Source organism: Sminthopsis crassicaudata, chromosome 2 (assembly GCF_048593235.1).
Source record: "Sminthopsis crassicaudata isolate SCR6 chromosome 2, ASM4859323v1, whole genome shotgun sequence".
In the NCBI taxonomy this organism is placed as follows: domain Eukaryota; kingdom Metazoa; phylum Chordata; class Mammalia; order Dasyuromorphia; family Dasyuridae; genus Sminthopsis; species Sminthopsis crassicaudata.
Window position 1 is genome coordinate 290,029,840 of NC_133618.1, and position 26,737 is coordinate 290,056,576.

Sequence of the window (26,737 nt, forward strand, 5' to 3'; positions counted from 1 at the left end):
TAAGTTAGACCTTGGTGCCCTTTCCATGGGGCCTTCCAATCAAGTGTTGAATCTGAAATAGTGTTAAAACTTTTAACTACTAATATCCACTTTGACTGCATTGGATGGCAAGAATATTGTTAAATGCTTTAAGGGTAAAGGAGGCAGAAAAAAAGGAGAGGAAGACAGAAGGGGAAAGGGAGGGAAAATGGAGAAAGATGGAAGGAAGATGATTAAATATGGAAAAGAAAAATGGGGAGTAGGAAACAGGAAGGGGAAGAGGAGAAAAATAAGAAGGGAGGTGGGGGAGAAGAAAGAGAATATCCCAAAATAATCTAATTTTTTCCCTAGTCTATTCTTCCTTGTGACATTCTCTGTTTTAGGCAAGTTCTTGTGGCAGACAATCATTCTCTTCTCTGGAATTTGCCAGAAATTTTTCATTATTTCCCATGCATCTTCATTACTAGTTGGGTGCCTCCTGATTATTAGAAATGTAAAACTAATTAGAACTATCTCTTTTAAAAACCCTGATTTCAATGTTTTCTAGATTGCTGCAAGAACTGAGTTGCCCTGATAGGTTGGCTACTTATAATATGAGCCTTGGAGTGAGGGCCCTGAGATTTAAATAAGACTAAACCATAGTAACCTGCAATATGGATTTATTCTCTTTAGTATATAAAGTGGTCTTAAAGTAAGAAATATGTTTTAGATAAGTCCAACCTCAATTATCTTCCACAAGGATCAGAAGAGTGACCAAGTAACAAAAGAGTTTAAGCAGAAGTACTACCTCTAAGAATTACAGTCTATGCAAAAGATCTCACTTTCTCTTCCTGGGTTAGTCCAAAGATGTCCAGTGTCCATTCTTGGTTGAATTCTTTCCTTGGTACCCTTGAATGGTCCCTTAAGCCACAAATTGCTTATGTAAGAGGTAAGTAATATAATTTCACTATGAAACTGAAATAAAAGAACAGCTGTTTTTACTGTTATTGGCCAGACTAACTCTTCTGGCAAAATCCCTTTTATAGTAATGAAATAGCTTCCTGTGGAAAGGGAACACACTGGATTCTATAACTTAACCTAAGATAAACCTGTTTTCCTCAGGAATACCCGATATAGCAACTAATTTAAGTTATTATCCTCAATAAATAAATGAAGAAATTGACATACAAGAAACAACTATATTACTTCCACAAATTCTCATCACACCATGGTAAAAAATTTTTCCCTGCTCATCAGTATTCTAAGGGCTCCTAACCTTAGCTCTGTGGGTCCTTTGACAAAAAACACATAATTGGGCTACCATACGTGGAAAAATTTTTGGTAGGGTCATATCAAAGCTTGCCCTCCTTTTATGCAGACTTAGACTACTAAAGTCACTTCTGCAACCCAGTAATTAATCAGAACTGGAATTAAGGATAGTGATTTTGGACAGGTCATTAGCTCCTCCCTCATCTGTAAAATGACCTCTGAGATCTCATCCCTTCCAGCTCTTAAGAGGTGAGATCTGATGGGTTCCACTTTGGAGAACTCCCATTAGGTTCCAGGCTCAAAGTTGCCACCTGGGTATCAAGCTTATATTTATATATATATATATTTAAAACACCGAAAACTTCCTGAAATCTTAGTGCTGCAGTTTCAGATGTTTTATAAACAGAAATGCAGGTATGTGAGTTTGCATTTTCTTTTTTTCTAGTTGACTCTTTTATTCAGGAAAATTATGAATGGACTTTCTTTTTTTATTTTTTAAAATTTAATTTTTTTTATTAATTTTATAATTGTAACTTTTTTTTTGACACTACATATGCATAGGTAATTTTTTACAACATTATCCCTTGTACTCACTTCTGTTCAGAATTTTCCCCTCCTTCCCTCTACTCCCTCCCCTAGATGGCAGACAGTTCCACACATGTTAAATATGTTATAGTATATCCTAAATACAATATATGTATGCAGAACCGAATTATTTTTTTTTTTGTTGCACAGGAAGAATTGGATTCAGAAGGTAAAAATAACCTGGGAAGAAAAACAAAAATGCAAACAGTTTACACTCATTTCCCAGTGTTCCTTCTCTGGATGTAGCTGATTCATTGATCAATTGGATCTGAATTAGATTTTCTCTTTGTTGAAGATATCCACTGCCATCAGAATACATCCTCATACAGTATTGTTGTTGAAGTGTATAATGATCTCCTGGTTCTGCTCATTTCACTCAGCATCAGTTCATATAAGTCTCTCCAAGCCTCTGTGTATTCATCCTGCTGGTCATTTCTTACAGAACAATAATATTCCATAATATTCATATACCATAATTTACCCAACCATTCTCCAATTGATGGGCATCCATTCATTTTCCAGTTTCTAGCCACTACAAAGAGGGCTGCCACAAACATTTTGGCACATACAGGTCCCTTTCCCTTCTTTAGTATTTCTTGGGGATATAAGCCCAGTAGTAGCACTGCTGGATCAAAGGGTATGCACAGTTTGATAACTTTTTGGGCATAATTCCAGATTGCTCTCCAGAATGGTTGGATTCTTTCACAACTCCACCAATAATGCATCAGTGTCCTAGTTTTCCCACATCCCCTCCAACATGAATGGACTTTCTTTGAGGAGTCTACAACAGAATTTGTTCTTGGAAACTGCACAAAATCTGATGCTTATCATAAGAAAATAATACCTCTTTTTCAAACTACTGTATCTGGTTTGTAAGGCTCTTCATTATGCCCCTAAACTGTTTCTAGCCTCATAACAGAGTAGTCCAGCCAAACAAGGTTTTAACTACCTCATTCTGCTTCCTACTTTCATGCTCTTTCTTGGATTGATTATTCTCCTTCTTCCCCTCCTTCCCCACCTGAAATCTTCAACCACTTCTTTAAATCCCTGGTTTCATTCAGGTCTTAGTTCAAAGGTCACCTTCTGAATGAACCCTTTTCTGATTTTCCCCTCAAATTTAGTGTGTATTTCAAAGGTGACTAAATATGTACAAGTTATGGCCATCAGTTAGATCAATAAGCTCTTCAAAAATAAGGACTGCTTTTTTAAATCTTGTATTCTCAAAGCTTGGCATAGTGCCTGACATACTGTGTTTCATAAATGCTTGTTTATTGATTTAAATAACTTATGAATTAAGACAATGATAATACTGAAAATCACTAGGTCATTTGCAGTTAACAGTTTTGTGGATTGTTTGAGTTGTTTCTTCTTGCTGTTTTTTGGAGGAAAGCAGGTTTTCCAATGATGCTTTTCAATTTAAAACAAACTAAAATTGTACTATAACTATATTAATAGTTTAGATGTTTTTAACTCTTTCAATTGATGTCTTCCCTTATCTTCCTCATTTCTTGCTCCACCCTCCCAAAAAAAGATTTTTAAAAGAGTCACTCAGATCTACAAAGCCCTCTAAAGCACGTTACATTTTAACATGTGCAATGGTTTCTTCAATCTAGTCAGAAGTCATCAAATCAAAAGAGATTATGGTTGGGATATGTATTACCAATATTTCTTTCAAGGTAAACTCCCTCAAGCAATGCAGTCAAATGCTAACATCCTTTCTGTTGTACTTTGGAAAAGAACAGAGTTGGAATATGAAAAACTGAAATTCCATTCTTTTACTTGGGCAAGTTCAATCCTCTTTAGAATCAGTTCCATAGGCTTTGAAGAATTTTTTTTGTTTGTTTAAATTTTATTTATTTATAAATTTTTTTGACATTATATATGCATGAGTAATTTTTTAAATAACATATTCACTTGTATCCATTTTTCCAAATTATTCCCTCCCTCCCTCCACCCCCTCCCCCTGAAGACAGGCAATCCCATAAATTTTACATGTGTTACAATATAACCTAGATACAATACATGTGTGTAAATACCATTTTCTTGTTGCACATTAAATATTAGATTCCGAAGGTATAAGTAACCTGGGTAGATAGACAGTAGTTCTAACAGTTTACATTCACTTCCCAGTGTTTCTTCTCTGGGTGTAGTTGTCTCTATCCATCATTGATCAACTGGTAGTGAGTTGGATCTTCTTTATGTTGAAGATATCCACTTCCATCAGAATGCAGAAGAATTTTTTTAAAAATGTCAAATCTATTCCTTTATTTTACCCTTTTATTTTTCAGTTGAAAAAACTGAAGCCCAGACAGGGCAAATGACCTGACCTGTCAAATAGTGACAGACTTCCTAGACCCTTCTAGTACATTATATAAACAGCTTACAATTAGTTCAGTGCCTTAAGGACAAAAAAAAAAGCAGAAAGAAAATTGAGAGGGGCATATGATAAATTCAGAGAAGCCTGGAAAGATTTATACAATCTGATACAGAGTAAAGGAAGCAGAATCAAGAAAACAATAGGCACCATCACTAAAATGACATTAAGAACCACAAAACAATGAAAAGTCAATTTTGAAAAATTAGAAAGAACAAGAATGGCCTGAGATAGAAAATCAACCCACTCCCAATCCTTTGCATAAATGGGAGATTCACAGGTGTGGTATTTTGTAAATATTTTTGGACTTTTTTGATGTATTACTTGATGTTACCCTTCTCCCCCCCCCCCTTATTTTTCTTTAAAAACAAAAGTACTCAGGGGTAGCTAGATGGCATAGTGGAAAGAGCAATGGACAAAGCAATGGCCTGGAAGTCAGGAGGACCCGAGTTCAAATGTGGCCTCAGACACTTAATACCACCTAGCTGTGTGACCCTAAGTAAGACACTTAAACCCCAAATGCTTCAGCAGAGAAAAAAAATTTAATTTATCTTTTAAAAAAGATTTTAGTATTTTATTTTTACTGAGTTACATTTACAAGCAACTGTTGCAAAATGTTATGGGGCCAGAATTTGAAACAAGGTGCTAAGACTTATGTACTTAGTTCACACCTTTAAAGAAGTTCACACATTAGTTCACCTTTAGAGAGTATATATAAGGAGGAGTTCACAAGCTCACTAGAGGACAAGCCTACTCTTGGACTTCCAGGAGATTCACAAGTCAGAAGACCACAAGCCCATACTCTTGGAGGTGGAGTTAGATTCATTCCAACTTCCACCTTTGTGTTGGCTGGAGACATTGGGAAGAGGCTGAAGTTGGCAGAGACAAAGGACTAGCAGCAAGAGTTCTCAGAACTGAGGAGAGAGATAGGCCTCTAAGAAAGCTAACCAAGCCCAAGGAAAAGATTCAAGACTTTGAAGGAAAAAATAAAGGATTTGGACTTTAACTCCTGGCTGCATTTGGGGGTGATTATTGATCTGAACTGAAACTAAGGCTGCCTCCAGAAGCTCCCCAGAGAACATTACAGCAAAACATTTACATTTTAGTCATGTAAAAGAAAATGTAGACAAAAAAAAAAAAAAAAAAAAAGGCCCCTCAAAAAAAAAAAAGAATGTTTAAAAAGTATGCTTCAATCTATATTCAGGAAACATCAGTTCTTCTTCTGGGGATAGGTAGTATTTTTCATCATAATCTGTCAGAGAGCTGTCTTTGGGTCACTGTATTGCTGAGAATACCCAAATCATTTACTTACCATACTTACCATCAATGACTAGTTTTTCTATATGTTTGAAAGTGAGCTCTTTATCAGAAACTTGCTTCAACTTTTTTTTTTTTCACAATTACTAACTACTGCTAACTGTACTTTCCTCCATCCTATCCTCTCCCTTCTCCTCCATTTATTCTATTCTTTCTTCTTTTACCCTGTCCCTCCTTAGAAGTGTTTTGTTTCTGACGGTCATCTCTTCTAGTCTTCCCTCCCTTCTCTTACCTACCACCTTTTCTTATCCTCTTTCTTGAAGTGTAAAATAGATTCTGATAACCAAATGAGTGTCTATGTTATTCCTTCTTTGAGTCAATTTTAATGAGAGGTTCATTCACTCCCTCTCACCTTCCCCATTCTACTTTTCCCTTTCTCTCAGTGCATTCCCATCTCACCACTTCATATTCAACTCAACACCTGTGCCCTCTATCTATATATACTCCTAACTGTCCCAATAATGAGAAAATTCTTATGAATTAAAAGTATCTCTTCCCATTTACAAGTATAAAGTTTTACCTTATTATGTTCCTTATTATTTCCCTTTCTGTTTTATCTTTTTATGCTTCTTTTGACTCTTGCATTTTAAAGTCAAATTTTTTATTCACCTCTGGTCTTTTCATAAAGAATGCTTCAAGAAATGGAAACTATTTGTAGCCATATGAAAAAATGCTCCAAATCATTACTGATCAGAGAAATGCAAATTAAGACAACTCTGAGATACCACTACATACCTCTCAGATTGGCTAGGATAACAGGAAAAGATAATGATGAATGTTGGAGGGGATGTGGAAAAACTGGGATACTGATACTTGTTGGTGGAGTTGTGAATGTATCCAACCATTCTGGAGAGCAATTTGAAACTATCTCAAAGAGTTAACAGATTGTGCATATCCTTTGATCCAGCAATGTTACTACTGGGCTTATATCCCTAAGAGATCTTAAAGAATGGAAAAGGACTCATATGTGCAAAAATATTTGTAGCAGCCCTCAATGTAAAGGCAAGGAACTGGAAATTGAATGGATGCCCACCAATTGGAGAATGGCTAAATAAATTGTGGCCTAGAGAGACTTACATGAACCGATGCTGCATGAAATGAGCAGAACCAGGAGATCATTATACACTTCAACAACAATACTATATGAGGATCAACTCTGATGGACGTGACTCTCTTCAATAATGAGATGAACAAAATCAGTTCTAATTGTTCAATAATGAAGAGAACCAGTTACACCCAGTGAAAGAACTATGGAAAATGAGTGTGAACTGTGCACAACATAGCATTTCCATTCCTGTTTTTGCCTGCTTGCATTTTTGATTTCCTTCTCAGGTTATTTTTACCTTATTTCTAAGTCCAATTTTTCTTGTACAGCAAAATAACTGTGTGGGTGTGTATATATATATATATATATATATATATATATATATATATATATATATATATATATATATATATATATATGTTGTATTCAACATAAACTTTAACATATTTAATATGTTTTGGTCTACCTGCCATCAAGGGGCCCTCCCCTTGGTGGGGGAAGGAGGGAAAAAGTTGGAACAGAAGGTTTTGCAAGGGTCAATGCTGAAAAATTACCCATGCATATATCTTGTAAATAAAAAGCTATTTAAAAAAAAAAAAAAAAAAAAAAAAAAAACAATGCTTCAAAGTCCATTTTTCCACTGAAGGATTACACTCAAGTTTTGCTGGGTAGGCGATTTCTTGATTCTAACCCTCGCTTCCTTTGCTCTCTGAATATCATATTCCAATCCTTTAATGTAGAAACTGCTAAATCTTATATTATCTTGGCTGTGGTTCCATGATACTTAATTGTTTTTTCCTGGTTTGTAATATTTTCTTATTGATTTGGGAGCTCTGGAATTTGAATACAATGCTTCTAGAGCTTTCTTTTTTATATGTTTCAGGAGGCAAGCTGTGGATCCTTTCTGTTTCCATTTTACCTTCTGGTTCTGGAATATCAAGCCAGTTTTTATCAATAATGTCTTGAAAAGATGTCTAGGCTCTTTTTTAGGTTCCTTTTTAAATTAATCATGATTTTGTGTCACTTTTGCCATTTGGTGTAGTGTGTTTTTTAAAGTGTTATTTTCTTCAATTTTTTTTTTTTGTATCTTCATTACCATTAACTCATTTTCATGATTTTCTTGCATCACTCATTTCTCTTCCCATTTTCCCCCTATATCTCTAGATTTTTAAACTCTTTTTTGAGGTCTTTCATGGCGTAAAACCAATTCACATTTTCTTGAAGGCTGTGGATGTATGAGCTTTGACTTACCTTCTTATGAGTATGCATTCTGATCTTCCTTGTCATGAGAACAATTTTTTATGGTTATGGTGATTTCTTTTTCCTTTTGTTTGCTCATTTTTCCAATTTATTTCTTGACTTAACTCTTTGTTAAAGTAGGGCTTTGCTTTCATGGTAGAGAAAGTACTGTCCCAAGCTTCAGGGTTTTTGTATAGCTGTTTTCAGAGACACTTCTAGGGACCTATAATTTTACGTTCTTCCTAAGTGTTAGACTCAAGGAGAGATGTATTTACTACTCTCCTGGCCAGTATTCTGGTCTGTGAATGACCACAAGCACTTTTTCTGCCTTGGAAATGTAACAAGAATCCCCTGCTCACTCCAGTGGGGCCACAAGCTCTAGAGTGTTAGTGCTCCTCCTTGCTCTAAGACTGCTGACATCTAAGACTGCAATAGAGATCAAATAGGCAAAACAGCCCTACCTCAGTACCTGAAAAGACACTTTGGTAATCTCCTTCTGACCAGTTGTTCACCTTACCATCTGTGAGCAAAGAAATCTAGAAGTAGCTAGCTGCTCCACCTGTTGATTCAGTGACTCCCAAGGTCTGCTCTTAGCTCGCTAGGGTCTAAGCTGGCAAAGCCTGCACTGAACTGTGCTCTACTTTCACCCAGGTATGAGACTTTTTCTACTGACCTTCTAAGTTGTCTTTGATCAAAAAATTATTTCCCCTTGTCCTTTTGTGGGTTCTGCTGTTTCAGGAATTGTTTAACGGTATTACTTAAAAGTATTCAAATGGGTTTTGGGAATAGCCCAGAAGAATCACTGCCTTTTCTCTATCTTGGCTCCAGTCAAAAAATTTACTGCTTAAAAAAACAAACAAAAAAAAAAAAAAAAAAAAAAAAAAAAAACCAGAATAATTTATGGCTGAGTTGCCAGCCCATGAATGATAAAGATTAACAGTGCACATCAAAATGAATACCTCTTCATTCCTCCAACACCTCTCCCCACCATACATACACTCATTCACCAACATACATTCCTAAAATTCACTGTTAAAGTAATTCATTGTACTCAAATGACCAAAAAACAATCAGAATCTTTATTTGGCTGATTCAATGTTTTTTTGTTCACTGAATTTTTATTTCAACAACAGACCAGCATATGTATGTTTTTAAAAGTAAATGTCTCCTCACTGGCCTTATTTCTGTTGGTACAGTAAGGACAGGATTGGCAGCCTATTGCTATAACACCAAACCAAGGAAAAGAAACAGCAAACCTTTTCTTTAGAAATTGAAGTTCTCAAGGAGCCTATGAGTATAAGTAGAAAAACTCCAATTTCTGCACTGTCATCCAAGTTTCAAGCCCCACTATATTTACAATGGGGAAGTGTGGAGGAAAGAGGGTGGGAGGAGAGGAGAGAAATTACTTGAAGCTGATGAATTGTTGTTACAGTTTAAGAAGTTGTGTAAACAAGAATTTGATAGAATATATAAAGGGGGAGACTAATAGGTATAGCAAGCTTAGGTGTTAAAGTTTCAAATGTTTTATAAACAGGAATGCAGAAATGTGGGTCTGTGTATTCTTCTCTTTCATGTGTATTAACTGATAATATGAGTGGCTCATAATAGAATTTGTTCCTAGAAACTGTACTGGATCAGCTACTCACCCCAAGGAAATAATATTTCTTTTTCAAGGTAAACTTCTTCCACCAATTCTGTGCCAAATGTCACCATTCTCTGTTTAGCACTTAAAGAGTCCTACAAAACCTGTCCCAATCTACCTTTCAAGATTTATTGCACATAGTGCTCTTTGATTTGTCATTGATGGACATTATGAGAAAGTCAGCACTGAAAGGATGTAGACCAGGGGTTCTCAAACTACGGCCAGCGGGCCAGATGGCCGGACAGATTATGGCAAATGAGCTGAGGGGCGGAGACAGAATGTGAGTTTTTGTTTTTACTGTAGTCCAGCCCTCCAACAGTCTGAGGGACAGTGAATTGGCCCCCTATTTAAAAAGTTTGAGGACCACTGATGTAGACAAACCAAGATTACCTTGTTTAGGACCACCAGGATGGAAATAAATCTACTGTTTTGAGACTTTCATCCATTAGTACCTCCAGATACTTCAATTTTTATGTGCTACATAAGTACTTCTGGGAATGCATTAAAACAAAGATTCTGATCACAGCCTTAAACAATAGTACAAGGACTAGCTGCTACTGATACATCCTTCTTCCTGTCCCCAATTCTTCTTTATCCCCACCCTCCCATAGTTCCACAGTCCCTCCATGTCCACTATTGGTGACAGCTCAATAAGGAATACAGAAGTCAAATGAATGAAAAAATTATAGTGCATAAATATAAAATTATCAAACAACCATTAAGTGCCTATTATATGTCAGTCACTGTGTCATGGTCTAAGGATTCAGAAGGAGGCAAAAGGTAGTCCCTCCTCCCAAATAGTTTAGAAAGGGAGAATACAACATAAAAATATGCAAGTTATACACATAATAAGAATATACACCATATAAAAGGTAGGGATAAATGCATAAAGAATGATGGAGGGTTAGGGGTCAGTAGTTAAAGAGAACATGGAGTTAATTGAACATTTTATGTGTTCAAAAGTAAAGCTGTCCAGAAGATTTAGTTTTATTGTTTCAAGTGAATAATAAATATTATCAAGGATCCAACTGTAGGCCCCGGACCTCACTAGCCTTCAAACTAAGGTCCTTCTGGATACAGCCAAGAGACCCAACTAAGGTCCCAAGGCTTCTAGCCTATACCAATCTTCCTAGCTCTCCAAACCACAGCTAGAACTGGTCTTGCTCATTATTGGAGTGAGTTGGATCCTAATGGCTTCTGCTGCCATAATTTCCTCTTTCTTTTGTCCCTTCTACCTCTGTGCCATAAGAGTGTGTTCTGTGGTTTTAATAGTAAAAAAAAAAAAAAAAAAAAAAAAAAAAATTCAAAATAATATACCAGAATAAAATCTGTATAATGCATGTAAAAGAAATTACTTGATCTCCAACCAAGTGGTCCTAGCTATTCTTTTTATTAAAGTTTCTCTTAGGCTTGAACTGAACATCTGTATTGCTCCAGTTTATCCCATCCCTTCCTTGCCTCAGAAATAAATGGCTCTTTCCCTCCCAAACCTGACTTTAAGAATCCACCCTCCCAAATTTCTCTGGACCAAGATCATTGCTAAACCAGGTTCACTCTCAAGTAAACAGAAACCTACTGAGGATCACAATCAAGCTTGTTGTGATGACCACATTTGTACCCTGGATACCTTAGAATCAGCCAGTCAGGATAAGCAAGTCTTTATCCTTGGTCTTTAGCAGTAGAAGTAAAGGAGATGGACATAGAATCACCGCTCCCTCACCTCCTCGTCTCCCACCCAGAGTGACCCTGTCTAGTGTCACTTTACCCCCTAGTCCCTCCCATGATCCTCTGTATGCACCAAACAATTGGGCCAGCACAGGATAGTACAAGGGCCATTTTCCAAGCATATTCTGATAGCGTATTGTCCAATCAGTAATTAGCCCCAAATGCTCAAATGTCCAACCTCAGTACATTGACTCAAGAGTTTCAGCCCTTTACAACTTGTGATTCTCTCTACTCAGAGTATCATAAAATTCTCATCTTGAATATCTGATTAGCTAAAGAATTCAAAGTAATATACCAGAATAAAATCATGTATAATACATGTAAAAGAAACAACTTGGTCTCTGACCAAGTGGTCTTAGCACTGGAGGCAAAGAAGTCAAAACCTTAAAACTCCTTAACCAGAAGGACACTGCAGTTCTTTCCTATGCCCTTTGAAGGCATGTCAAGATAAAATGACAGTTTTAGAGGGGAATAGAGTGGATGAATGCACTTTGGGAGAAGAAAAGGAAGGTTTATCTCCAAAAAGAATTGATTTAATCATTTTCTAGAATAAAGGGGAAAAGTTAGTCATAGGAGGTTCAGAATGTTGATTTTATAAGAGATTAAACACAATATAAACTTTACTCACCTGCACGACTTCTATGCCCCTTTTCCTGTAGAAAAAAAAAAAAAAAAAGAAAGAGATGTTACTTTGGCAAATAAAGAAGCAGTCTCTTAAGGAGCATGAAAATCCTTCTTTCTCCCCCTGATCCCATCCTGGGCAATTGGGGCTAAGTGACTTGCCCAGGGTCACACAGGTAGGAAGTGTTAAATGTCTAAGATCACATTTGAACTCAGGTCCTCCTGATTTCACAACTGGTGCTCTATTCACTGCGCCACCTAGCTGCCCCAGGAGCATAAAAATCTTCCCATGACTAAACCAAAGAATATAAAACAAACTACAAATAAGCTTCTACTGAAGCTAAAAAGACCAAAAGGATCCAGGATACTAAGACTACCTCCACCCCCTATTCCCCAAAAATCCATATACTATTATACTGCTTTGAAATGTTGTTTCACAGTAACAGAGGTAGATAAATCAAGTAGGATCATCTTTGTTTTGGAGATAAACAAAGGGAAAGCTCAATGGTAAATTAACCTAGGCAAGTTCACCCAAGGGTTCAGAAGCAAAGCTGAGCCTGAAACTATGCTCCCAATTCCAAGTTCAAGACTATCTACATTACACCATATCAAACACTGAAATCATTCCTTAACAAAAGAACCTCAACAGTAACAGAATATCCACTTTAACACAAGAATATGCTCGGTGTGGCAACAGATTATGCTGTCATGTGTTTTGTTAACTCAATGGCAAGGAATTGGAAAATAAGTGGATGCTCATCAATTGGGAAATGGCTGAATAAGTTATTTTATATGAATGTAATGGAACATTATTCTTCTGTAAGAAATGATGAGCAGACTGATTTCAGAAAAATCTGGAAAGACTTACATGAACTAATGTTGAGTGAAGAAAGGCAGAATTAGGAGAAAATTTGTACATAGTAACAGCAAGATTATATGATGATCAACTACAATAGATTTAGCTTTTCTCAGCAATACACTGATCCAAGACAATTCCAATAAACATGGGAGGGAAAATGCCATCTGAATCCAGAGACAGAACTATGAAGACTAAATATGGATCAAAACACAATATTTTCATCTTTTTTGTTTGGTTGCTTTTCCTTTCTCGTGGCTTTTCCCCCCATTTGGTCTGATTTTTTCTAGTATAACATAACAAAAAGGGAAATGTTTAAAAGGACTACACGTATTTAACCTATCTCAGAATGTTTCTCCTAGAGAGAAAGGAGGAAGAAAAAATTTGGAACACAGAATCTCACAGAAATGAATGTTATAAACTATCCTCACGTATATTTGGAAAAATAAAAAGAATATTTGGGGGAAAAACCTGATAAATATAACTCACTGCACTAAAGAATACCTCTTCCACATTTATCCAGGCCATTACTTGGAAGAAATACTAGAACAGAAAGTTCAACTCTGCTCCTTGTGCCTATCATCCATCCACAATGTTTTAAAGGGAAACAGAAGATAAATTTGGATTGTCAAAAGATTTGTACTTTTCCTTAATTTTTTTTTATTAAAGCTTTTTATTTACAAAGCATATGCGTGGGTAATTTTTCAATATTGACCCTTGCAAAACCTTTTGTTCCAAAATTTCCCCTCCTTCCTCCTAACCCCCCCTCTACTTCCCTAGCTGGCAGTAGTCCAATACATGTTAAATATGTTAAAATATATGTTAAGTCCAATATATGTATACATATTTATCTTGCTATACAAGAAAAATCAGATCAAAAAGGAAGGAAAAAAAAAAAAAAAAACTAAGAAAACAAAATGCAAGCAAACAATAACAGAGAGAGTGGGAAGGCTATGTTGTGATCCATACTCAGTTCCCAAGGTTCTCTCTTTGGGTGTAGATGGCTCTCTTCATCATTGAACAAGTGGCAGTGATTTGAATCATCTCATTGTTGAAGAGAGCTAAGTCCATCAGAATTAATCAAATTCTAACTGAAATGTACCATTTTCTTCATTTACAAATTTTTAAAAGATTATTCTGATCTACAGATCAGAAGCCTGTGTCTACAGGCTTCATCGGACTGACAAAGAGAATACATAATACTAGAAAATTAATAAAGGGGGAGGGTCTCTTTCCACACAGACACAGACACTTGGCATGTTCTAAGGTATTTATTTGTATGGAATGGAAATTTATTATTTATACCACACAAATAAATACCTTAGTTATACTCATCTAATTTTCTATCCCCAAATACATCATCAGTTTTTTTGTGAACAGGGAACTTATCTTAAACTTCTAGACAAGTATCCAACAAGTATAAAGAGTTAAACCTATATCAAAAGATGTTAAACCCTTTCCCTGGCCTCCATCTACAGTGTACTGACTAAACAAAACCAGTAAGTAAAAAAATGTAAAAGAATGAAATCTTTTCCTGAAAATGTTCCATGACCAGTCAAATCTTGTGATTGCTTTGAAGTTTACTAGTGACATATAGGCCAGCCTGACTCTGCATTCAATACTGATTCTGACAAGAAAATATATTAACTGATGTTCTCTGGGGCCAACCCCACCCCCCTGCAAGAGATTTCTTTACATAGCAAGATGAAAATTGCTTTCACAGTTTTTATGTCTCTTTTGAGACCTAATACAGACCATAAACACCTAAAAACTCACTCCTTTCTGCCAAGCCAATGTTGGAATTTGGAAAGGCTTACTTATCTTTTCTAGTGGACCTAAAGCAATCTCAACACATCTGGCAAATTAAGTTTATTTGGTTCATCATAAGGAAAAATTATCTAACAGTGAGGGCCATCCAACAATGCAATAGGCCAGTTTCATTATACAAAAAGGTTACTGTCAATTGGCATACTAAAGCTTCAGACTAAAAAATCATCAGCCAGAGATTTTACAGAAATGAGGAACAAATCAAATAAGTGAGGAGTTAATCAAAAAGCATTCATTAAGTGTCTACTAAAAAATCAAAGCATTAGCAACACCAAAAATGAAACACTCTACTCATAGGTAACACACTCCAAGAAGAGTCTAAAGAACCTTATCATTAAACACTCTCCAAACACTTATATATTCTACTAGAAGAGGAATATAAATTTAGGTAAGGTACAAACCCTGATTTCAGGAAAGTTTAAATTATTAGAGATTGTATACACATTGTAGTCACTCAGTAAAATGTAATCTCCATGAGGGTATACAGACTGTTACACTTAATCTTTCTTATGTGTACATTTAGTAGGGACTTACTGGGGGCTTAATAATTATTTAAATTTCGTGTATTTGAATTCATCTAATAAAGGATAAGATACATATAAAGCTATAAATATAAATTATTATATGAAAGTTGTATGACAGGTACAAAACAGAGATCTAAAGGGAAATGCTACTATCAGAAGGGAATACATGATTTAGGTATACAACTCAAAGAAACAAACACATACCAACCCTCATTATCTGATAAATCGAAAAACCTCAGTAAGAACTCATTATTTGAAAAACTTCTAGGAAAACTAGAAAGAAGTCTGGCAGAAATTAAGTTATAAGGTCAGCTTCTCACAACTAATACGTGAGATAAATTCCAAATAAATGGATACATCACTCAGATATAAACAGTAACATGTAACACAAAACAAATTAAAGAACCATGACAGAAATTATTTCTAAGCAAATGACTCTTACACATCTAGATATTAACTATGGACTCTCCTAAGCCCCAAACAAGCGGTACATTTGCTGAAATTATTGGCCTTAGCAAACATTTCAAACCTGAACGTCTTGACATCTCCCACATCTAAAACAACTGACATCTATCTAACAAGTAGATGAGTGTCAAAGGATAAATAAGTAGATGATAGTGATATATGGGAAGGAAGCTCTTCTAGGCCTAAGGAAAAACGGAAGCAAAGCTAGAATCAGTTTAGCTATAGCAAAGAGGATAATATGAAATAACGATAGAAAGGAAAGGTAGCCACCATCAAGAGGACCATGACATGCAAGTGAATTGAATTTGAATGAAGAGCTGTTTAAGATCACCTGTCTCACTTTCCCCTCCAGAGCCCAGATAGGAATCAGGATGCCTGCAGATGGCCCCAGAACTGTGGTTTCTTTACAGTAAAGTCTTTAACAGATCTCAGTTTGCCTGAGGCAAAGCCCAATCAGAGATTAAGGCTAAGTAAGAAATAAGGTAGCAAAAGGTCTCTTTTACCCAGTCAAAAAACAAAACAATTCAATCAGGGAGGGGGAGACCCTCATTGTTTCTGGCCAAAACTGAAACAATTTCTATTTATATTCACTATGAGCCCAAAGAGGGCCCAAAAGATATCTACTTGTGATCAATCAAGGACAGCATTTGGATTAAAGGCAAGGGAACTTAAAACTTTACTCATTCAGCAATGGAAATGTTTGGTTTTTATTTTTCCCCTAGCAAAGGGCTTAAGCTCTATCAATACAGCAAAGGGCTTAAGCTCTATCAATACAAAAAGATTAGCCTGGCAATAATAGACTGGACTGGAGGAAGACAGAAAAGTCTGCTAAACAGCTATTTCAATAATCTTAAGTGAAGACTAATATGGATAATGGAGAAAAAGAGAACCTCCGAAAAGAATGTGGAATAAACAAGAATTATTCTATTTTGGTCAAGGAAAAAATAAGAAATGTAACATTTTGAACATTAGAAATTAGATAAATAGAATCAGATTGAAACTGATATTACAGAACTAATCAGTGATATCAAAAGGAAAATCAACTTTAAAGAAAGAAAATTTTGTTTGAAAATGGATATTGCTAGTACTCATCATTCCCCTCTGCAATGTGTTCTTCCATATGCTATATTGACTTCTCTAGCACACTATGACAGGAAAGATTCCTAGTTTGGGAGCTATTTAAGCAACCACTTAGTGAGACTGAACTCAGCTCTTCACAACTGAGATCTGTTTTCTCTATTCATTATAATACCTCACCCTGAAATTAAGATATAAAAATATACATTTACAAAACAAATTTAACTAGAAGTAGAAATTTCCTTTTTAAAATATACCTTAGGATTTCCTTACATAGTTCAGTTTCCTTGGAAACTATGAGCTTCCAAATCATTACAAATTTTTTTACTTACAATGAATTCTTGAGGAACACACCTATTACATAAATCACCAACCTATCATCAGTACGACCCTCTGGCTTTTTATGAGACCAAAGGTGTTATAAGTGGGTCATACACACCTTACCAAAAGCAGTGCCAATTAAAGTATTCTACAAATAGGATTTTTCAGAAATTGTTTGTTGAAGAATTACACAAATTCATACACATAGAATATAAAGACCCTAGAACGTAGCAAGTTATCCCCAAATGATATAAATAGGCAAGTTTCAGAAGAAACTATCTATAGCTACATGAACAAATTCTCTAAGTAACTTACAATTAAAGACAAGCAAATTAAAATAACTGAAGAAATATCCTCATTTACACACCCATCAAAATGGCAAACATTTGAAAAAAGGAAAAATGCCAAATGTTGGAGAGGCTATGGGAAAATAAACTTAAGTACACTCTTGGTGGAACTAGGAAAAAGAGAAGGGTACAACCTTAAGAGGAAGGATCAGGATGGTAAAAATCCAGGGTTCAACAACTATAAAAGAGTAACTTGGCAAGTGTTGGCCTATCCTACCCTGTTGGAAGCCCTGTATGAAACTCACTCATAAAGGGACTCATAAAGGGACTGATGTAAAATAGCATTATGACTATTTGGTAGTCAGTCAATAAATATTCATTAAATGCCTACTATGGGCCAGACATTGTTTAAAGTATCTTAGTGTATGAAGTATCATAGAGTATGAACGTTTAAGTCAGTCAGTTCATGGATAAATCTTTATTAAGCATCTAGTAAAAATGATAATGTCAAAAGTCAAATTGTTAACAGAATAAAGAAGTAAATGAGAGGAGAGATAGTATAAGCACTTATTATAGACAGTCATTTTAAGGAATTTAGCCACAAAAAAAGATGGCAATAGGGATGGAAGGATCAAGTGACAGGTTTTTATGGCTGGAGGAGACTATAAGAAGAAGAAAAGGAGACAAGAGACAGGAAAAGATAAGGATAAGTGATTCTTAGAAGGGGCAATTTACAAGATTAACATATAAGGGGATTGCTTACTATCAGGAGAATGGGAAGAGAGAAAAATTTGGAACACAGAGTTTTGCAAAGGTGAATGTTGAAATATATACATTTGCATGCATTTGGAAAAATAAAATACTAATAAGATAAAATTAAAAAGTAACTTCCTATAAGCTGACAAAAAAAAAAAAAAAAAAAAAAAAAAAAAAAAAAAAGAGGGAGGAAGGAGGCAATAAGGTAGAGGAATAGAATTGGTTATGCCATTAAAGGCTTTGGTAAGGAGTAAGGCCAGAGGTGGAGGAGTTAGTTGCAGAAAGTATCTGAATGATAAGTGGAGAAGAAAGGAAAAAGATATTGTTTCTAGCAAATGGATTAGAGCAGCAAGGGCTGAGCTGAGGTTACAAAACAAAAACCTAATGAAGATGGTTGTGGGTTCTTGTGCACGTACTTAGGGGAGAATTGAGGGGTCAAAGGATTGGAAGTAGGGTTTGGTAAAGGAGGGAGAGAGGGGGAGAGAGACACACCTATATCCTTTGGTTGGGGATGGATGTGAATAGATGGTGGAATAGATTAGAAGATAGAAGGTGAATAGATTGTGGAACTGTTTGCCTACAGAATAGACACACCCCACACACACACTTAACAAACCTACCAAGAATATAAATACACTTAGAAAATTACAAACTACAAACATTAGGTTTTCACAGTAACATTTTGAGAAACCAAGGTACTGCAATAATAGAGTAAATCAACAGATCAAGAGTTATAAAGGTTGGGGGAGGGAGAGAAGAGATACACAATAGCAGTTAGCTATTTGGACCTTATATGCCAAGAGCTGTACAATCATCATCTCATTTGATTCTCACAACCACCCTGGGAAGTACTTACCATTATTATCTGTATTGCTATTATTCCATTAGTTAATAAAATGTAAGTTAATAAATATGTAAGTTCCACACAACATCCTCTCTGACTTCTCAGTCCAAAATTCCTTCCCTAGCCACCACTACCTTATATTTGCTGTGCCCCTTTTTTGAGGATAGGAAGTGACTCTTTTGTAACTGTTATTCCTAGAATTTAACACTACCTGGAACTTCCTGGGTTGAGGAATCCTTAATAAATCAAAAGGGATAAGATAAAAAAACACCTCACACTTAGACTAAGACGATAAAAGATGAAAATAGTAAAGCTGAAGGAGCCACCATAGTAAAATAGCATACTATTGGGAGCTGGGAAGTAGTCTAATAATTCTGTTAAAAAAAAAAAAAAAAACTACACAAAAAACCCCACTGAATTATACATACTGCTTAACACATTAGTATTATTACTGGGCACATATCCCAAGGACAGAAATATTCTATACATAAACTAGTGAATTATAGCAGCACTTTTTATAGGAGCAAAGAACTGGAAGAACTGGTAATGTGAACCAACTGGGAAATGGCTGAGCAAAATGAAGTATATCAATGTAATAGTCTAATAGCAAAAATTAACTTTAGTTAGGTGAGAGTCATCTCCTCAATCTGAATATCTTTGGCCAAAGAAATTTATAAAAGCAATGAAAGCATAGAGAGGTTGCAATCTGTATCCATAGAAAAATAACTCAGAACAATGAAATCACAGGACCTCCAGAAGTATTAAAGGATAATTTATCTAAACCAACAAACTAGGGCCTCTGCACAGGACCAAAAGAAAGGATAATGGCACCTTTGACAGCTGAGCCATTCCAACAAGGGGAAAATAGCCAAGTGTTCAAAAAGAGCAGGTTAAAGGTAATAGGGAACTTTTTTAGGGGCTCCCTTGACAAGGAAGAGTTGAGATGGAATATACACTGCTATTTTTAAGCAACCTGGCTATTATTCAGACAGACAAGAAACCTTCTTACTACAGCTGGAAGAGGAGGGTGGGGATTTCTCAGAACAACACAGCTGCCGTGGGAACCCAATCCAGGCTTCATACAAGAGAATTTCACGGTAGATGAAACATAGACTGAAATGCAGCCTTGTACTAATAGAAGACAAGAAGAAAGCCTGCACCTGCACCCAAAGGCTAAAAACTATTTAGTCCTGGAAAATTAACAATTATTATAGTGGTAAACCAAGCATTTGCCCAGTAATTTGTAAAAAGCTTTGGTAACTATCAGATTTTAAAATACCAGTAATAATATATTTGTTCCTCAACAGAAAGATATTTAAGTAATAGCTCTTGTACACAAAGAAGCAGAGACCGAAAATTTAATGCTCCCAAAAGTATTAGAAACAGACAGGCCATTTTAATGTTATTTAGAAATGTACCAGATTTTAAGATACAACAAAGGTAAGAAAGAGTAGCTCACATTTCTATAGACCTTGACATTTTTCAAAGAAGAATACTGTAGGTTAGGGAATGAAAATAACAAATATTACAAAACACTAGAGGTCTTTCCAGTAAGATCAGGAATAAAGCAAATAGGGTCACTGATTTTATTTTTGGAAGGTCCTCTAGTGTTTGAGGATGTTCACAAACAAATAGAAATTCCATTAAAAATAATTACAAAATATTTAAAGTATCTGGGAATTCAGATACCAACACAAAGGAACAGTATACAGATATAAAACATTTTATAGAAATAAAAAATAGATTTCAATAATTGAAGAGGTATAAAGTACTCACAACTAGACCATGCAGATAAGTAAAATGTCAGTACAACCTAAATTACTATACAGATTCAGTGCCACAAAAATCAAGACCAGATAACAAATATTAAACAACTACTTAAATATGCAGTGCAACTAAGCCAGGTACTACGCTAAGTTCAGAGGATACAAATAAAGAAAAAACAGTCCATGCCTTCAAAAACCTGACAAACCACCAAGTTTACTATGTAGTTTACTATTTACTATATAGAAGTAAAAAAATTACATCAAAATTCATCTGGAGGAATAAAAGGTCAATAATGAAAAACAGAAAAGACTAGCAGCACAGATCTCAAACTATTAACCAATACAAAGCAGTAATCAATGAAGCCATTTGATAATGGTTGAAAATTTTTTAAGTTGACCAGAAGGAAAAATTAGTTATACAAAAACCCAACAGCACAGTTTTTGATAAATCCAAAGAGCAAAGAATCACTACTCAACAAATACCTTCAGTGTTTCCTCACAATCTGGCTCCAACCTATATTTTTAGCCTTGCTTGACATAATTCCCTTGGACTCCATGTTCCATCCATTCCTTGAACTTGATATTCTGCTTTACCTCCTTTATTCATTTCTATGTGCTATCCTACAAAGGCCTGAAATTCATTGCCTCCAAGAGTTCTCCCAAAATGTTTATCTTTTACCAGACCTTAGTTCAAAGTGGCACCTTTCCATTGACATGATTTATATATACATGTGCTTCCTCAAAATAACAAAGTGCTTAAGAAAAATATTGTTCTATGTCTATCATCTCTCTTTCTAGAGATGGATAGCTTATTTCATCATGGAACTGTGTTTGGTCATGGTGTTGATTAGAGTTGCTAAGTATTTCACATATTCAGTATCTCCCCAGGCTGATGAGTTTCAAATCTACCCAAATGCCAAACTCCAAAAAACTTGAAAGCTGTCTGATAGAAATAAGATTCTAGACCAATCATATCATATACTTTAAATGGGCATATGACCTAGATATAAAAATTCAAATTATAAACAAATTGGAAGAGCAAAGACAGATCTTTTACAACTAAAAATGAGGGAAGAGTTATTGAGCAAATAAGGGGCAGAGGAGATCACGGACAACTGAATGAACAATTTTAAGACAAGTAATTGAAGTTGTACAAATTGAAGTTCCTAGTTAGAAATAGGACAAAAACAATTGGGGGAAGGAAGAGAGAGAGAAAGCACAAATCTTCACACCACTTTTCTGAGACAAAGACATGTAAAGAAGTACCATGTATAAGAGCAAGGGCAGTTTTCCGAAAGACAAATAGTCAGAGAAAATGAACAGAGTAAGGAATGTCTTTTGCTTCTTTTTATATCCTCAACACTTAGTACAGAGCCTCATGTAGTAAGTGCTTAATACATGTATGATTGAGTAAAAAGGCACGCTATAAAATAATGCTTCCAATCACCAATAAGAAAAATGCAAATTAAACTCTGCTGTTCAACTTCATATCCAATAGACTGTCAAAGATAACAAAAAAGGAAAATGACAATTGTTGGAAGAATTATGGAAGGAGAGATACCCTAAAGCTTTGTTTGTGCAACTGGGAAATGACCTAAAAATTCTGTAAAGTATACCCCTCCTAAAAAAAAATCTTTAAACTATATATCTATTGATCCAACAATAACATTACTAGGTTTTCATCCTAAAGAGTTCAAAGACTGAGGGAAAGAAGTTTATACATATATACATATATATATATATATATATATATATATATATATATATATATATATATATATATACAAAAAAAATCATATCAGCACTTTTTGTAAGCAGGAAAGAACTAGAAACAAGTAGGTATCCATTAACTGGGGAATTGCTGAATATATTAATGTAATGGAAGATTAGTGTGCCATAAGAAATGATGGAAGACAAATATGAAGGATTTCTATTAGCTGATACAGAGTAATGTGAGGAAAATTCATACAATGACTATAATTGTGAGAGACTTAAAATTCCAGAAAATTGATAATGATTTATGCTTTCCATCTTTTGGCAGAGAAATGACTAAGAGTACAGAGTGAGATGTGCATTTTTGAGACATGGAAAATGTGTGGATTTGGATGGTGTGACTATATAACTTTATAAGGTAGAGTTTTTATTGTTGAGGAAGGAGAGTTTTGGGTGAAAAGGTGATAGTAACAATGAAACCAGAAAAAGAAAAGAAAAAATGTCAATAAATCATTTTTAAAATAAGAGATTAAAAACACACACACACACACACACACATATATATATATATATATATATATATATATATATATATATATACTGGGCAGCCCTCTTTGTAGTGGCCAGAAACTGGAAACTACATGGATGCCCATCAATTGGAGAAATGGCTGAATAAATTGTGGTATATGAATGTTTAGAATATTACTGTTCTGTAAGAAATGACCAGCAGGATGAATACAGCAGAGAGGCTTAGAGAGACTATTATACACTTCAACAACAATACTATATGAGGATCAATTCTGATGGAAGTGGCTATCTTCAACAATGAGAAGATCCAAACCAGTTCCAATTGATCTGTAATGAACAGAACCAGCTACACTCAGTGAAAGACACTGGAATATGAGTATGGGCCACAATACAGCATTTACACTCCTCCTGTTTTGGGCCACTTGCATTTTTGTCTTTCTTCCCAGGTTATAAATATGTATACATATATTGTATTTAACATACTTTAACATATTTAACATGTATGGGACTATTGACATCTAGAAAAGGGAGTTGAAGGAAGGAGGAGAAAAATTGAAACAAATTTTTTGCAAAGGTCAATGTTGAAAAATTATCCATGCATATGTTTTGTTAATAAAAAGCTATAATTAAAAAAAAAAATACACTGGAAGAAATTTCAGAACAGAAGATAAGAGACAAGAAAGACATGGAGGCCAATGTTATAAATACTATGTTAAGTCAGAAATGCAGAAAAAAAAATACATAATGGCAGTTTAATTAATAGTCCTCTCTTTGCATATGGAAATTTTCTGGTTTGTTGATGTTTGTTAAATTTCAAATTTTTTTAAAAAATTAGTTTTTGAAAAAGTAATGGAAATGCTATTACAAACACCTTTCAACAGCTAAAAAAAAAAAGTATGAATATCTGTATTTTTGGAAAAGAGAAAACAGAATCTAAAAAGTGAACTTACACTTACATAGTGTTATATGTTATATATGGAATTATAACACCTCCAAAAAAGAAAAACCAAGATAGTGACAAAACTAGAGATCATGCCACACAAGGTTCCATTAAAGGCATTTTTTATTGAGTAGCCAAGAAAAGAAAAACTTAGGGGATATATAGAGAGAGAGGAGATTATTCTCCAGATATTTGTAGTAATTTCAATTATAAGTGATTTGTTTTGCTCAACTACAAAGAATATTCAAAAGCAACAGGGGCAGCTTGTAAGGATAATTAATCTCTCCTTAGCTGTCCACTAGTAGGCTGGGACTATCAATTGGGGCAGGGCTGAATAAGTTGTGGTATATGAAGAAGCTGATTTTAGAAAGGCTTGGAAAGAGATTTGTTAGAAATACACTCTGAAAATCAGGTATCAAGGAAAATTTATTAAATTAGAATCTTTAGGGAATCAGATTAAAATTTCAGGCCAGAAAGTGGGCTCCAAGTCTCTTCTGGAAGAGGGAGCCATGAGTACAGAACTTGCTAGTGTGGCACAGCCCCTCCCTTCAGAGAACGGATTGGTCGTTTCTTCTGGGTTACAATCTTTCCGATATACCCCCTACATGTTTCCCTTACATATGTATAAACATGTTCCCCTTCCCTCATCATACATCCCATGTTCAAAAGTGGCAGAAAACTCCCCTATGGGGAGTGTTGTTTAATATTCAGTTAGCCTATTAAGAAGGCTAGTAGGGAGTTGGTCAAGCCCAACTAGTTTGGGCTAAACTGGCTATTATCTTAAATTTGTGGATTTCTCAAAACCACAAGACTCTTTCTGATTGGCTGAATCCACCTGTTCCTTCTTAGCTCCCAATTCCTTATTTGCTCAAAGCTTCTATTGATCACTTAATTGTTGTATGGAATCTTTAACTTTTCTTAAAGTCTCACAATCTGAAAATCTCTTGGTTAGTCCTACCCACTATCCTATGCTACTTGGAAGCTTGTAACACTGTGGAAACCTAACTTTTTAGTATTCTCTTACAAACTGATGCTGGAAAAACAACTGTTTGTATACATATGTATACATACATATACTGTATTTAATTTATACTCTAACATATTTAACATGTATTGGTCGACCTGCCATCTGGGGGGGGAGGGGAAAAATTGGAACAAAGGGTTTGTCAATTGTCAATGTTGTAAAATTAACCATGCATATATCTGGTAAATAAAAACTATTACTAAAAAAAAAAAAAAAAAAAAAAAAACTGATGCTGAATGAAACAGGCAGAACCAGGAATAAATAATACGCAATAAACAACAAGAATGTGCAATGATCAACAATGGTTCTTCTAAGTAGTTCAGTTATCCAAAGCAATCCCAATAGAAAGAAAATGCTATCTGCATCCAGAAAAAGAACTAAGAAAACTGAATGTAAGTCAACATATGCTTTGTTCACTTCTTTTTTCTGGGTTTTTTTTTTTTTTTCTCTCCCATGGTTTTTCCCTTTTGCTTTGATTTTTTTTCTCTCTCAACGTGATTCATAAAGCAATGTGTAAATAAATAAACCAAATGGAAGGGGGTGGGAGAACAACAAAAGTAGAACAGACTGCCTTAAGAGGCAGAAATTGGATGTTTAGAAAGGGAAATAGCTTTGGGGATCTTTCCAACTTTTAGGTCCTGTAAAGCCTTAGCAATCCCTGCACCTGAGATTCAGTTTCTTGGCACATAAAAAGGAATAGAATAATATCTAATTGTTCTAACTAAATAACATTTCTCACTATAAAGTCGTTTCCAGGTGAAATAATTTAATAAACTACAGCAATTGTCATCAATCATTTTTGATCATGCATTCCTAAAGTGAACAAAAATTTGAGCACACAGTGCCAAGATATGTATATTTATTTATAAGTTATGTATGTAGCATGACAAAGCAGACAAAAAGATAGTCTCAGAAACAGGGACATCTGGTTCCAAATCCTATCAAGTCAGTCAGACAGACAGACACCCACACACACACATTGTGTGACCCTGAACAAATTCCAATAAATGGTCTAGGCCAGCATTTCTCAAACTTTTTCGTCTCAGGATCTTTTGAACTCTAAAACATTACTGAGTACTCCACAAAAAATTCTGTTTACACGAGTTGTATCAATCATTATTTATCAAATCTGAATTAAAACTTCATCTAATAATAGATTCTAAGTCCTTTGTGGACAAGTCTGGTTTTTTGGGTCTTGTTATTGTTGTTTTAATCCAGTGCCTAATTAAAAATATGTTCTTATTAAATGTTTACTGACTGACAAAAATTTAATAAGACTGACAATGTTTTAAATATTTTTGCTAATCTAATGTCTAGTTTAAGAGAAGACAGCTGGATTCTCATCTCTGCTTCTGTATTCAATCTGCCTTTTTGGTTTGGTTTAAGCATAAGAAGAAAATAGAGCCTACATAAATATGTAGGAGAAAAGACAGATATTCTAAAATGCAAATAATTAGTATTACCAAAGGGCAGCTAAGTGTTACAGTGCCAGGCCTGGGGTCAGGAAAACAACTCTTCCTGAGTTCAAATCTAGCTTCAGATACTTAGTAACTATAAAATCCTGGGCTAGTCCACTAACCCTGTTTGCCTAGTTTCATCAACTACAAAATGAGCTGGAGGAGGAAATGGCTAACCATTCCAGTTATCTCAGCACAGAAAATCCCAAATGGAATCATGAAGAGTAAGACACAATCCAAAAACAATTGAACATTATTACCAAAACAGTTACTATTTCCACCCAAAAGGGAATTGGGGGAGAGGGGAGAGAGAGGGAGTGTGACCTTGTATGACCTTACTACACTTTTTGAGAATTGCTATTCTAAGCTACTAGGAACTATAAATTGTGGAGAAGGTGCTAGTCTGAATTAGTACAGAGATCTATCAATGAGATCATAGGTTTAGTTTCTATCCTAAATATATATGAACTATTGTACCAATAAGTATGTACACCAAAAAGCAGAAATTGTTAAAAGAAATTAAAGATTAAATACCATTTAATCCTGGAGTCAAGAGGGATTCCCAGAAGTTTATTGA

The 26,737-nt window shown here is 35.0% G+C and overlaps 1 protein-coding gene across 2 annotated transcripts in view; it reads right to left on the reverse strand.

The window, feature by feature from the left end:
• The window catches only part of ITPK1 (inositol-tetrakisphosphate 1-kinase), a 333,492-nt gene that overhangs the window by 251,999 nt on the left and 54,756 nt on the right, over positions 1 to 26,737 (reverse strand). For both annotated transcript variants that reach the window (XM_074289657.1, XM_074289658.1), the window contains one exon: positions 11,783 to 11,807. In XM_074289657.1, the coding sequence (XP_074145758.1) occupies positions 11,783 to 11,807 (25 nt within the window). The remainder of the gene's footprint in view (positions 1 to 11,782; positions 11,808 to 26,737) is intronic.